Below are 14,860 nucleotides of genomic sequence, written 5' to 3'. Positions count from 1 at the left end.
CATCAGAGCTGAAATACAGAAATAAGAACCTTGAAAGAGGCTCAGTCTTCAGCAGAACATGCATGCCCAGATGCTCATGGGAGGTGTAGTTTTCATGGGCTCTACTTGGAACTGAGGTGGACTACAGAATGTGGACCATAGAATCTGGGTCAGTTTGGATCCTCAGGTTTTTAGGATGCAGATACTCATTCACTTACAGATTCTGTCATATGACCCCTGTTTAGTTCAGTGGTTCCCAGGCTAGGGCTCGAGGCCCTCCAAAGGGTCACCAGATAAATCTGAGGGGTCGTGAAAAAATAAATGGGAAAGTTCAATTATAATATGATATTATATGTATAATATTTCACAGTTTAATCATCGATTGAAAGTGAAATATTGGATCATTTTTATCATCAACAGCTCGGAGACGTCTGAGACAAACAAGCAGCCGCTGGTTTCATCTGTGACTCTATAATTAAGAAGGTCATCGTGTTTGTAAAATCTTCCCTTTTACAAGTTCCTTAAAATTGTACTTAAGTACAGTATTTGAGTAACAGTACTTAGTTACTTTCCATCACTGGGTTCTCTGATTCTGACAGCGGCCTTAGACTTTGTACAACAATTAAATGTGATTGATGTTCAACAGCAACCAATCAGCAGCCTCCTCAGCTGATGTCCAGTGAGCTGCAGTTCATCTAACATCCACGAAGGGCTGCTGTGATAAAACTTCTCAATTAAATAGATTTTATTTCAAACATGTAAACAATAAAAGCAAAACAATAATCAGTAAAATGAGCAGAAAGCATTTACAGCATATTCTCAATAAAAAATACTGCATGTCTGAAAAGGAGAAGTATACATGTGGTCCTTCTATAACTTAAATATACTTAAAGTGTTTGTTTATCATCTCTACACATTAATACAGGCAGTGAGCTTCAGACTGTCCACAGACAGGTTTCAGACAGACAGGTGGGAGTATGCAGCAGGTGCCCAGGTGGTGTCTCCCAGGTGGAGTTAATGATGTAACGTCCTGAGAGAACTGCAGGTCCACTGCTTTAAAAAAACAGCCTGGAGGTAAATCTGCAGAATAAACACATTCACAGGAACAAGAACACATTTAACATCATGAAAAACAACCCTTCCTTTTCTACTTCTGCCTGGTGCTTTCCTTTCAATGATGACACTTCTTATTTTACATTACAAATCCTGTAAATGTGTTTGTTAGCTGACAGCTCAGTTTAGCAGCTAAGACACATTGATTCAGGTTAGCTAACTTCAGTTTAGCAGCTAACAGTTTGGTTCAGGTTAGCTAACTTCAGTTTAGCAGCTAACAGTTTGGTTCAGGTTAGCTAACTTCAGTGTAGCAGCTAACAGTTTGGTTCAGGTTAGCTAACTTCAGTGTAGCAGCTAACAGTTTGGTTCAGGTTAGCTAACTTCAGTGTAGCAGCTAACAGTTTGGTTCAGGTTAGCTAACTTCAGTGTAGCAGCTAACAGTATGGTTCAGGTTAGCTAACTTCAGTGTAGCAGCTAACAGTTTGGTTCAGGTTAGCTAACTTCAGTGTAGCAGCTAACAGTATGGTTCAGGTTAGCTAACTTCAGTGTAGCAGCTAACAGTTTGGTTCAGGTTAGAGTTAGCTGTTGCTTCCCTCAGAATGTGTTGTCAGAAGTGTTTAGCTTGCATGTGCTGTCCAACTTGAGTGGATGTTGATTTGGTCACTTTTCCGGTGTGAACACACCATAGACACAAAACCCTGAAGTGTGTAGTACAGACTTGGGACACAGATGTGGTTTGTGAAGACCTTTCTGGGTTCGAGCACTTTCCACCTGTCTGACACTGTTTTCTCTCACCTTTATTAGTTTGGTAAGACACAGAATTTGTCTGTAACTAATGAAAAAACACACCTGTATGATGTTTGAGGTGTTTGTGCGTCACATGACATCAGAGGATTGTTACTGTCTTCAGGTGTAGCAGATGTTCTTCAGTTCTACTGTAGCCTTGTTATCCTCATTATCATCCTCGCCTTCATCTTCAGCGTAATTAGTGCTGAGCTGCAGGTGTGAGCGGTGGCCACAGGTGGCCCTGACTCCCACCGGCACTGCTTAGTCAACACTCAGGTGAGTTTAACACTGAGTAGGTGAGCTGAGCTGCTGTGCTGCTGAAGGTGAAGATACTGAAACCCGCAGAGAAAGATGATTTCTTTACAGCAGCTTCTCTTGAATGGCCTCAGCTAATCATGTCTGTGTGTCCAGAGAGAGGTCCAGCATGTGCTTAGCCTAGCTTAGCACACAGACTGGAAGTGAGGGAAACTGCTAGCCTAGCTACATCAAAATAGAAGAAATCAACCTACTAACACCCCAACATCTGTCTGATTTACATTTTGAGAACTAACAAGCCAATCACCAATACATCCTGTAGTCAGCAGGATTCAGTTGAGTAAAGCTTAGGCTAAACCTATTAGCTTACAAGCTAACTGGACCCGGAGACTACGGCTGAGTCAACAAACTGATGACAGGGAGCTGCAAAGCCACCATGGTGGTCACAGCTGAATGAAATCACGCATGAACTCCAACACAGTTCATTATTTTACTAGACTACTTCAAATGTGCGAAACAATAAAAGAGATGGCTAACTTTGGGATATTTACAGCCTGCAGTGTAATTACTCAGCTGTGTTACAAGAGTGTGTTTATCAATATTAAATAAATGATTGTATAATGGTTTGTGGTAAATCATGAATAAAACATCAGAATGTCAAACATACATTACAGGACAACACTGACAGGTACGCCGCAGGTACAGCAGCAGTCAGGTGGGAAAACTGGTTGTCCTGGAGGAAACTCTCTGTGGGAAACAACCAATGACGAGACTGAAGAGCAGCAGAGGGATGAAGGTCAGACGACAGGAGCAGTCTGAAGAAGAGGCAGAAACAGAAGAAGACGACTGTGGTCTCAGCTTTTAGGCTGAAAACGATGGCGACGCGTCCAGCAGCAGGAGCAGGAGGAGGAGGAGGAGGAGGAGACGCCTGCCTGCAGGACACCCTGAGAGGACGGACAGATGGAGCTCAGAGGATGAAGAGCAGCTCCAACATGATCCGAGTGTTCATCAGCTCCACATTCACAGGTCAGAGCACTTTAACTCATGTTTGTGTGATGCTGTGAGATCAACTAAAAGTAGTTTGCAGTTTGATTTATTCAGGAATAATAATAATAATTATTATTATAATATTTTTATGACACTTTTTAAGCAAGGCGATAGAAAGACTGCAGAATAACAGACAGTGACATTTAAAATCATCAAGTCAAAACACTTGAAAATAAACATAAACTTATCAAACACATGAGTCCAGTTGTCAGATGAGAAGGTGAATCTATAAAAATGATGTTTAATTTGGTAACATTTAACTATTCAGATTTTCAGGAAGCACACAGCAGAAATGACTCCAGCAGAGTCGAAGCCACAACGTTCACTAAGAGCGAAAACATTCACTCCGTCACGTCTCTGAGATTCTCCCTGAACCATCAGTCTGTTGCTGCTGTTCATGTCAACACATCAACTCATCGATTCTTGTTCTCTGAATGTGTCTCTGGTCAGATATGAGCAGTGAGAGGAAGGCCCTGCTGGAGAAAGCTTACCCAGAAGTCCTTGCTTTCTGTCGCAGTCTGGGTCTGCTGTTTGAGGTCACTTTGCCAGTTCTGTCTCACTTTAAGATCTGTAAACTGTGTATATGTGTGGACAGACATGTGCTTTTCCTGCTCTTTGATCAGTGAGGTCACTTCCTGTTCAGGTAGTGGATCTGCGCTGGGGGATCCGGAGCATCTGGTCTGGAGACCACGAGGCCTGTGAGATCTTCCTGCAGGAGATCAGGAGCTGTCAGAGGATTTCAGCCGGTCCAGCTTTCATCGTGAGTCGACCTTCAGTTCAGATTCAGCTCTCGCTCAGATAACATCGAAGGTTTTCTGTGAGAAGCTTCAAGAATGTATGTTTGTATGTTTTAACTTATTTTGACTGGTTTGTTTATGTGTCCAGTCTGTGCACACTCATTGCAGCTGCTGTGAAAACAGAAAACATAAACAGAAAACTTACCGTCATGGAAATGCAATTCACCACCGATCATTGGGAGCATCCTTCATAAAGCACAGTGAACATTACATGATAAACAGAAGGTGCGGTGCTGTCTGAAGCACTGCGGACAGTTCGTCTCATTATCCAGAGTCACACGTCACAGAGTTCCTCTTCAGGGGACGGTCAGCTCAGAGTGACGGTTATGAAACCATCCAGTAATGAATGAGATCTATTTATTAGATATTTCAGTGGGGGTGGAAGTAAAAGTGGGAGCATGTAATAAAGAATATCAGCTCATTCTTCTTCTTCTCTTTATTTTCCTGCGGCTGGCCTCCAAAGGCTCTGCTGGGGAACAGGTACGGCCACAGAGCGCTCCCTCGCCTCATCCCAGAGAAGCAGTTTGAAGCTATTTTATCCAAACTGTCCAAAAACCCACAAGGCATCAAGCAGCTGAATGAGTGGTTCTTAAAAGACAACAATGCTGTCCCACCCACCTACGTCCTCCAGCCAATCACGGCTCACTTCCCCCACTACAGCGACCTCCGACCTGAGAGCGGGCCGCAGCACGACAACGATGTCCTTTCCTGGCGTTTCACAGAGACTCAACTGTTGCAGCTCCTACGCTCCGCCGCCACAGACGGCGAGGCAGCCGGGGACATCACAGCCGAGCAGAAACAACACTTCTTCATGTCAGGTCAGAGCCGTCTCACGCAGTTTGTCTTCTGTGTCCCAAAGCATTTCTGACATCTGAGTGTCTTCATCTTCTCGTCCACAGTCACAGAGCGAGAGTTCAAGCAGGGTTTGTGGAAGGACGACTGCGAGCCCTCAGCTCTGCTCTTCATCCGAGAGATCCCCCGGCAGAGGGTGAGGGACGGTCCCAAACGTCTCGCCAAGTACATGGACCTGACTGCAGACGGTCTGCTGGACGCAGAAGCTCAGGGACTCCTCACGGACCTCAAGTCTCGCCTGTACGCCACGTTACAGAAGATCCTCAACCTGCACTGTGTGGAGCTCAGCAAAGGAAGCATCGAGCCGAAACGCAAAGAGCACGCTCAGTACCTGGACGCCGTCTGCGAGCAGTTCGTCTCACAGATGAAGGCCAGGATCGGAGCGGTCGTAGATTCATCGGTGGAGGGGAGGTGGAGGAAGACTTGGGGAAGCGTTGAGGAAGACAAGGAGGAATTCTCAGACTGGGTGGTCCAAGAGGTTGAACGACACGCTGCCATGAGCGCTGAGCTGTGCAAAGGTCTCTACGGCAGGGAGGGGCTTCTGGGTAAGCTCTGCTGCGCCATGTGGGAGTCCACCAACGTCCATCACAGCCCGCTGCTGGTGCACGGGGCTGCGGGGATGGGTAAGACGGCGCTGCTGTGCAGACTGGCGCAGGAGATGCGTAGCGTGCTGGAGGCCGGGGCGGTGGTGGTGATCAGGCTGCTGTCAGCTGATCATCCTCAGAGACCTGACATCGACCACGTCCTCCGCAGCGTCTGCCTCCAGATCTGTTTGGCTTGTGGTTTGGCTCCGCCCTCCCCACTGACGGCCAATAGTCACCCAGAGCTGCTCCGGTTCTTTAGGAACGTCCTCACTGAGGTTTCCCAGCAGGGGAACACTCTGCTCATCATCCTGGATGCTCTGGATCAGGTCTCAGACCAGCACTGCGCTCACAAGCTTCACTGGCTGCCCACTAATGTCCCACCCAACGTCCACCTGGTGGTTTCCATGGATACCAACAGCGAGGTGTTCGCTAACTTGCGGCTGAAGTTGGAGACTTTGGGAAATGTCTTTGAAGTGGAGCGTTTGTCTCGTGATGAAGGAAAACAGATCATGGAGTCGTACCTGCGAGCCTCTCAGCGGACTCTGACGCCCGAGCAGAGCGGCGCCGTGCTGCAGAGCTTCGAGCTCACCGGCTGTCCTCTGCACCTCAGACTGATTCTGTCTGCAGCCAGACGCTGGACGTCCTTCACCCCGCTCACAGGCATACGCCTGGGCGCCAACACGCAGGCCATGATGTCACAGCTCCTCCTCACGCTGGAGGAGAAACACGGGAAGGGGCTGGTGGGCGGGGCCTTAGGATACATCACTCTGGCCAGGTGAGGGGCTTGTCTTCTTCACTCTGAGGATAAACGTATACAAGTCCCTTAACAGAGAGTCAGTGTTAATGTTGTATGCTAATGCTAATTAGCTCTGCAGTGGAACAGGAAGGTTATTGTGGCTCTTGTTTTGTGTAGCAGGCTGCTGAGATTACTGCTTTATGCAAATAAAGTTTAAAACGAAGGGATGTGATTGGCTGGGTTCTTCACCTACAGAAGGTGTAACACAAATAGCATCTGACAGGTCAGCATGAAGACGGGCCACAAAATCTTAACTCCATTTCTTCAATTCCAAAAAAAAGCACTTCATTGAAAGGTGTTTCTACTTCTGACCAAACACCGATCAGCTGTTTCCACCAGACGACTCCAGAGACTGAGGACAGACAGACGGAGTCCTGCAGTCGAGACAGCATTCATGAAACTCACTGACGTCTTCTGAGTCCACAGGGAAGGTCTGCTGGAGGCTGAGCTGCGTGATGTCATGTCTCTGGATGATGATGTCATCAGTGAGGTGTACAGGTACTCCCTCCCTCCGACCCCCTCGTTGATCCGGCTGCCCCCCCTCCTCTGGGCTCGACTCAGAAGGGACCTCGAGGATCAGCTGGAGGAGCGCTGGACGGACGGGGTCGCCGCCATCGCCTTCAACAACCGGTAGAGAAAAAGATCAATGGTCAGACTCACTCAGGTCAAAGGTCATATGTTTGAGTAAAGTGTGTGTGTGTGTGTGTGTGTGCGCGTGCAGGCGTCTGTCAGAGGCGGTTTCGGCTCGGTATCTGACATCAGAGCGGAGGGGGCGGAGCCTCAGGATCCTGGCAGAGTACTTCCGGGGGCAGTGGGCGGGGAAACTGAAGCCGGTGGCTCTGCCCGGCCTATCGCTGCTCCTCTCTGACAGAAAGGTACCAGCAGCTCTTCTGAGTGTCAGGATGATGCAGACTGAAAGGTCTGATGATTGGCTCGCCGTGATTCTCTCACCTGAACTCCAGCCAATCATCAGTCCTCTGCCTGAACCCAACCAAGGATGGAAACGAGTGCTAGCCAGTCCAGACGTTAGCGTGACCTACCTGTAAAAGTGATTTTTCAGGAGGTATTTTGATTGGTTCTATGGTGTCACAGGCCCCGCCCCAGCCGCTGTGGTTTGCTCCAGGATTGGCTAACGTCAGGAAGCTCCAGGAGCTGCCCTATCACCTGCTGCACGCCGGTCTGTGGGACGAGCTGCGGCAGGAAGTTATCGGTAGGATGTGGAAGTGTTGTTTTAATGTTCGAGGTTTTGTTCCATGTGTAGAGATAAGATGAAAAACCTCTGAAACCCACACAAACCCAGTTTTCATACCACAAAACAGAGTCAGAGGAAACCGAATCAGATCAGAAAGCACCAGCTGATGCTTTGTTTACATAATCAAACTTAATATTATGAATATATGTTCATATTTGATGAGCTGATTGATTACAGTGATGCACAAATAATGTGAAAGCAGGTGAAAATACACCTGTAAAGGCTGGAAAAATATCAGCAAAGAATCAGTGTTTAGACTTTCTTCCAGGTTTCAGTTCATTTCTATGGATCATCTTAAACTTTCATCCACAGAACTCAACATTTAGTTTCATATATATTAATATTATATATTCACTTTTTATGATGATGCATTTCAGCACAGATCAAATTATTGATGAACGATCATTCACTCTCATGTATTGATGGGTGTTGGTTAGTGTTGGGCAGCAGCACAGGATCACAGAAACAGAAAGAAAGGACATTTGAAGGTTTGTGTTTGCTTCATTTGAAGTTGAACCTGGTCGACTCCGTCTCTGCTGCAGGACGTTGGCTCAGTGTCCCGTTGTGTTTCAGGCAGCGCCGAGTGGCTGTACTGTAAGAGCAGGGTCTGCGGGGTGTCCCGAGTGATCCAGGACCTGGACCAGGCCTCCCAGTACATGGACTGCACTGAGACCAGACTGATCCGAGACACTCTGGTCCTGATGAAACCCACTCTGGATTTCCTGGATGGTAACGTGGGTCAGTGATTCTCTGTCAGCAGTAAACTTTGTGGACGCGTCGAGTCCTTCAGACGTCTGTGAGGTTAAAGGACAAAACATTCAAAGCAGAATAAAATAAACAGGAAATGTCCTTTATTCCTCTTCCAGACATGTCTTTGTTCTACACGGAGCTGTTAGCCAGACTCTGCTCCTTGGCCACGCCGTTCCCCTCTGTGATTGGTCGGCTGTGTAGCCAATGCGAGGAGTGGTTACTGACGTGTCCGGAGCCGATCCTCGTCCCAAAGTGCAGCTTCCTGCAGCAGCCAGGGGGGGCGCTACAACACACGCTGACTGGACTGCAGGGAGGTCAGAAAAATGAACATGAAAGCACGAGAACGATTTATTCTGATCCACATGACGAAGAGCTGAATTCAAACCAGACGCAGCTTCAGCTGATCGGGTTCTCCATCGATCCATCGATCGATCAGTTGGTTTGGAAACGTTGTGGAAATAGTGAGAAATGTGGTGACAATGAGCCCAAAGTGACACCTTCACCATGTTTGTTTGGTCCGACCAACAGTCCAAAGCTCCACATGACTCCAAACACATTCAGATCATTGAGATCAGCAAATCAAACATGTGAGAAGATCAAACATCAAAGATTCCACAGCAGAGATCAATAAACCATCGTCAGAAGAGCCGATCGATCATTTTCTGTCAGTCCACTAATCAGTTAACCGTTCCAGCTGGACTGGTGTATTTTCACATCTTTTGTATGCAGTAGTCTTACTTTGTACTAGTACAGTACTTGAGTACATGTACTTGGTTCCACCCTGCGCCGACACATCTGTTTTAAAACCACACACAGACCTGCAGGTGTTGAGCTGTGATCAGGTGTTTAGTGAGGCCTGACAGGTGCAGTAGCAGCAGGTTTCACCTGTCGTCCTGTCTTCAGGTGTCCTCTGTGTTGACGTCGGCGTGGAGGCGGAGCTCCTGGTTGCAGGGTCAGATGACGGCGTGGTGGCGGTCTGGAGCCTCGCTGATCAGCAGCTCAGACACTCACTGCTGGGACACACAGGTGAGTCTGGGATGGCCGAAGAGCAGTGGTGGGAAAAACGCTCATAATGATGACCATCAGCAGAACTTCCTGTGTACTTCCTGCTGCGTAGGTGCAGTGCTGTGCGTCAGAGTGATCAACAGCTCCGCCCACTGTCTCTCATTGGCTGCCGACGGCTCTCTGAGGAGGTGGAGCCTGAAGAACGGCCAACAGCTTCTCTGTGTCCAGGAGGCGGTGCCCGTTGACTCCGCCCCTGCATCAGCACACCTCCACCTGTCTGAGCAGAGTCAGCTGCTCTTTGTTTACACCAGCACACAGGTACTACGACCAGAGTCTGCTGACACTGCTGACACTGCCTCTGCTCAGCCACTGGTGGTACTACTACTGCTTTTACTGTTTTGAAGCACTGTATTTACTACTATTACTGCTGTCTTCTACTGCATGTAGTAGAACTTCTTGTCTGTTACTTGTCCCTGCAGTTTTCTGAACAGGTGTGTGCTCAGACCAGAACCTGTTGTTGTTCCAGGTGAAGGTGTGGAAGCTGGACGGCGCTGAGCTCGTCCTCCTCAGCGGCAGCAGTGACGAAGGCTGCGTGGTTCTGGGGGTTCTGGAGGAATCCGTGGTGTCTCTGTCTGATTCTGGTCTGGTCCGAATGTCTCATCCCGTCCACGGGACTCAGACTGTGGAGGCTCAGCTGGAAAACTCACGCAGACGTTTGACTCTGGTCAACTGGGTGACGTTACCCAAACATGGAAAAGTGTTGATGGTTTCTAAAGAAGGATTCCTCCATCAGGTCAGGTCTCCACCCATCCAGTAACTAAGTACATTTACTCAAGCACCGTACTTACTGTCAGTACAGATTTGAGGTACTTGTACTTGACTTGAGTCTTTTCAGGCTGTATTCTACTTTCACAGGGAAATAATGTGAAATACTTTTTACTTCACTACTTTTATTTCACAGCTTTAGTTAAAAGTTATTACAGTTACAAGTACAACTGGAATGATTCATTGATTATTTTATTAGTCTAATTGATCAGAAAATGAATGAGTACATGTTGCACCGTGTTCCTACAGTGGCCCAGAAGGGACAAGCCAAGCGCTGACTCAGCAGAGGACTTGTGTTTTCTGTGTCTGTAGCGGACGCTGTAGGGAGGCTTGAGGCTAACCTAACCCTAACCCTACCCTAACCCTCTGCAAACTCTCCACTAGATGTCACTAAAACCTGCGCAGTCGAGTGCGAAGCAGCGTTTTCACAGCAGGTTTCTGTCTGTTGTCCCCAAACTTCAGCCTGTCAGCAGGAACAACTCAGTCTGTGTCTGTCAGTTAAACTCAAACAAAGTTTTAGAAAATCTAATTCAGCTCAAATGTAAAATCTAATTACCTGCTCGTTATTTAGATTAGTCCACCTGTCCAAAACTTTGTTGGAATACTTGAAGACACGTTTACAAATGTGAAGAAATTTATATCTGCGTCTTACGTTCAGTCGAATATCATCATTTTGTGTCTGTTTTAATTGAAATACTGAGGTGGAACCTTCAGTCCTGTGAGCTGAGGGACAGCACAGAGAGATGGAGTTCATCAACCAGCAGGGGGCGGCAGCCCAGGACTCACAGTTCACTGATCACCTGCCAGTGCTCAGCATTAAAAACCCAGCGTGGTGTTTTTACTTCTGTCACTGAGGTCATGACTCACCTTCCTGTCGGCAGGTTTCCAGGACAGGCCGACGGACCGCCGCCGAGTTTCCTCTGCTTCCTTCTTTGCTTTCAGTGACTGAAGATGAAAAAATCCTCATAGCAGGTAAAATAAAAAGTATACAATGACTCTGTGGTCCTATTTGAAAAACTGAAAGCAGAATTAAGATTTTATTCATGTTTTAAGCATTTTTTCAGACCAGAACAAGAGAGGAAGAGAGAGCAAACGTGATTGGCTGCAGGCAGACGTGTCACTGCCTTCTTTGCAGATGAAGGTTTCTTGTGAACTCGTCCAGCTGATCTGTGTTTCTGTCCTCACAGCCAGCGATCGGACTCTGAGCCTCTTCAACATCGACGGAGACTCTGTGGACGGATTCCTCGACCTCCAGCACGACGACAGCGTCCTGTCCGCCTGCGTCTCCTCAGACTGCAGGCTGCTCGCCTCCGGAGCCGCTGACCAGCTCATACGAGTAACAGACTACACACCAAGATGTAGACGGTAGAGTTAGAGGGTCAACTGTAGACGCTGACGAGGACGAGATGGTGTTTTTAAATCCAGAAGATGTTTGATCCATCAAAAACAGCTCAGAGAAGAATCTGTGCAGCTGTTTCACGGTGACAGCTAAGTTAGCACTTAGCTAAATATTAGCACTAACAGAAATTTATTCCTGGCTCATGATGACTGATAATCACGCGTATAGTGTCATACCTTTTGAACTTTCTGTTCAGCTGCTTCGCAGTAAAAGTCCTCCAGCAGCGTTCAGGCCTTGGAGTCGTGTCTTCGTGGTTCTTTCTGGTTTTCAGTCTGGAGGGATTTTACTGTAAAGCAGCTGCAGGCAAACAACACGTAACATTAAGATGAACTCTGGACCCACAAAAAATTTACTACTACTACTAATAATAAAAAATCAGAGAGGGCCTGTTGGAGTGGTGGCAGCATCAATAAATAATGAGATGTGACTGACTCTGAATGTAGATTTGCATATTTTGTGGGTCATTTTTCAGGATACTGTTGGGGTCAACAGGCTTCATGAAAGTTTGTTTTCAAAGATGTTGAATCAGAAACAAACTTCACAAACTTTTCATGTGTTTGTGTTATTCTGTGTGAACTTGGTCAGATCTGGTCGGTGACCACCGGCGCTCTGCTGGACACTCTGTGTGGTTCGGACGCCGCCATCACCGCCGTCGTTCTGTTCAACGGCTTCGTGGTTTCAGCCTCGACGGGCGCCGCCTGCGTCCGTCTGTGGAGCCTGAAGTACGACGCCCGCCACAAACCCGCCGCCCACATCCCTGCAGGCTGCGCCCACGTCGCCGTCACAAAAGACGCAGATCGAGTTTTCTTCATCCGACAGCAGAGTCAGACAGAAGTCATCAGCTGGAACAACCTCACAGGTAAAAACGTTCATCCAGAGTGGTTTTTCACTGACGGAGGTGACGGTGTCTCACTGTCTCACAGCACCTTCAGCAGGTGGACGTTCAGCTGTTCAGCTCTGACTCCTCCTGCGTCTCCCTGCAGGCTCTCTGTCGGAGCGCTTGGCGGTCTCTGCTGAGGTTTGCTGTCTGGAGTTAGCTCAGCACAAACGGCTGCTGCTCTGCGGTCTGACCACCGGCACCGTCCTCATCTACCCGTTAGCCCTGCCTCAGGAGACGCTCTGCATCCCCCCTCCAGAGAGCCTCTCCAGGGTGCTCGGCCTGGCCGTCAGCCCCCAGGAGAAGCTCCTGGCCGTGGCCTACGAGGACTCCGTGTGTCTGTTCGAGATCACGACCAGAGACCGCTTCCCCACGGTGGAGGGACCCCTGGTTGGGTTCCTCCTGTCCCTCCTCCACGCTCCGCTGTCCTCCATGGCCCTGCTGTCCGACCGCAGGCTGCTGTACGGGACGAGCTGCGGGGAGGTGAAGCTGCACGACTTCAGCAGCGGCAGCAGCTCCGGCCTGGAGCCCCATCGCAGCAGAGTGACCTGTGTGACGGCCAGTAACTGGGGGACTCACGCTCTGGTGGGCTCCGAGGACGCCGTTCAGAGGCTGTGGGCTCTGACCCCGCTGGTCCTGGACCACACCATGGAGTACAAGGTATTTACAAGTGATAGACATTTTAACTGCAGGTCATTTTCCAAATTCCACTCATCACTTCAGTACTTCAGTCTGCACGTTGAAAACACACCTCAGTATAAAGTGAGTGTTCAACGTGGAGACACAGACCATAAAAGCTAAACATGGAGGTTTAGAATGAAGCGTACTGACTTTACTCTGCCGTCGTCCATGTCCAGGGGTTTTTCTTCGAGGGCGTCCTCTCTGCTGCTTTCTCTGACAGCGACCAGTTCGTCTTCACAGGCTCTCAGGACAGAACCGTCAAAGTCTGGGACGTCTCCACAGGTATGTCCCGTCCTGAGGTGTCCACATCCTTTTTTCTGTCACTCAGCAGCCACATGACGTGGTTTTCTAGCCGTAAGTCTCTAAGAAGTTTTCCAACCATCTGGTTTGTATTTTCAACATGTTTCCAGTCTCATTAGTGGATCTGAGAGATCTGGATCTGAGAGATCTGGATCTGAGAGATCTGGATCTGAGCTGTGTATTTGTAGACGGCCATGCAGGAGCGCACAGGACAGGGAAACCCTGCAGACGCTCAGCTGGCTCGTGGACTCACCTCTGAGTTTGACTTTGAGCCTGTGATGGTCTCACGTTTAGAGGAAATGATTCATCATTAAATATTAACCAAACAGCAGTATCAGATGTTCTTATTCTGAAGTGTTCGGTCGAGTTTGGCGTTTTAGTTGTTTCAGATGTCAGTGAGGTTTGAATGAAGCAGGAAGGTTTGAAGACAAACGAGATGAGATGTTCACAGCTGGCACGGCTTCAATCCAAATGTTTCTTATCAAGACAGTGCTGTTAACATCCTCCTCAGCCTCAGTGTGTCACATGACCTCGGCGTCTGCGTGTTGCTTCCTGTCAGGAAACCTGCTGTATGTTCAGTACGTCTACTCGCCCGTCATCAGGATGGTGACCTTCAGGAACGGCTTCGTGGCGTTGTGTCAGCAGGGCGCCGTCATCAGAGAGGTGTTTCGCTGTCCGGACCACATCAGTCCGGACTACAACCCTCTGAGGAACGTCAAGGCCCAGTACCGGGTCACTTCCAGGGAGAAGAGCAGGGACAGCCGGCAGAGCGCCGCGTCCGACCTCCAGGACTTCAACCCGGCCCAGTTCAACCTGAGCCTCATGAACATGCTCAGAGCCAAGCCCTCCTCCACCTGCCTCATACTGTAGGACAGCAGGGGCAAAACCAGGACCCACAGGTCTGCTGAGGGACCTCTGGGGGCCTTCGGGGGCCCCCAGGCTGTAGAGGATGTCTAAAGCAAATGAAAAAAAATCTATTTTTATTCAGAAATGAGTTTTGTCCAGTTGTGAGCAGGTTTCATGTACGTTAACTACACAGATTACATGTAAATACACAGCAAACGTCCTTTAATATGAAAATGTGTTTTACTACGATACAACGAAAGACGTCCGTCAGCTGTCTGAGTGTGACTGCTGGCAGACGATGGAGCTGACACGGACATAAACAACACATTCATGCCGCCATGACACGTGTCCTCCAGCATTAACATCATCCAGTGTCATCTCAACACCTCAACAGTGCGACCTGAGCTCTCATTGTTCCTGCAGCAGCATCCAGAGTAGATGCAGATCAGCTGTGCGGCGTCTCCTCCAGACGAGGCCAGAAAAGCAAACGCAGCACAGCTGAGCTGCACAGGGTGAGTGTTCGATTCTCCACCTTCACTTCAAGGCCAAGAGCTCCCTGACATGAATATCTGCATTATTCTGAGGGGTTTTCTTCCTCCATGATCTGTTTGCAGTATGAGAGGAAGCCTGCAGACATGACATAGTTTGACATAATAAGTCACAATGAGATATAAATTAAATGCTGTGGCTCAGACCTGCGTGGCGCTCGCTGCTGTTGGTGTGTGAATGGAAATTATTCAGCGCGTTCTGTAAATGCAAACATTTACTTGTGTCAC

The 14,860-nt window shown here is 48.4% G+C and overlaps 1 protein-coding gene across 1 annotated transcript; it reads left to right on the top strand.

Annotated features, from left to right (window-relative positions):
• Nucleotides 1-3,011: 3,011 nt before the first annotated feature.
• On the top strand, nt 3,012-14,108 carry nwd1 (NACHT and WD repeat domain containing 1). Its single transcript, XM_076727195.1, has 19 exons — nt 3,012-3,099; nt 3,571-3,656; nt 3,764-3,880; nt 4,381-4,735; nt 4,817-6,128; nt 6,576-6,779; nt 6,871-7,024; nt 7,242-7,359; nt 7,975-8,139; nt 8,268-8,465; nt 9,055-9,177; nt 9,269-9,474; nt 9,683-9,949; nt 10,863-10,953; nt 11,169-11,317; nt 11,966-12,239; nt 12,364-12,917; nt 13,115-13,220; nt 13,798-14,108. Exons 1-19 carry the CDS (start codon nt 3,048-3,050, stop codon nt 14,106-14,108), a joined length of 4,842 nt encoding a protein of 1,613 aa, XP_076583310.1. The 5' UTR covers nt 3,012-3,047.
• Nucleotides 14,109-14,860: the final 752 nt, after the last annotated feature.

The sequence above is a fragment of the Chaetodon auriga genome, chromosome 3 (assembly GCF_051107435.1).
Source record: "Chaetodon auriga isolate fChaAug3 chromosome 3, fChaAug3.hap1, whole genome shotgun sequence".
NCBI lineage: Eukaryota > Metazoa > Chordata > Actinopteri > Chaetodontiformes > Chaetodontidae > Chaetodon > Chaetodon auriga.
This window is presented reverse-complemented; position numbering and strand designations above follow the sequence as displayed.

What these genes read in the sequence shown, in the direction of transcription:
- nwd1 (XM_076727195.1), top strand. Translation starts at nt 3,048, where the DNA reads ATGAAGAGCAGCTCCAACATGATCCGAGTGTTCATCAGCTCCACATTC. An exon ending in GGATACATCACTCTGGCCAG is followed by an intron (nt 6,129 to 6,575) that starts GTGAGGGGCTTG and finishes CTGAGTCCACAG; the next exon opens with GGAAGGTCTGCTGGAGGCTG. An exon ending in TGAAAAAATCCTCATAGCAG is followed by an intron (nt 10,954 to 11,168) that starts GTAAAATAAAAA and finishes CTGTCCTCACAG; the next exon opens with CCAGCGATCGGACTCTGAGC.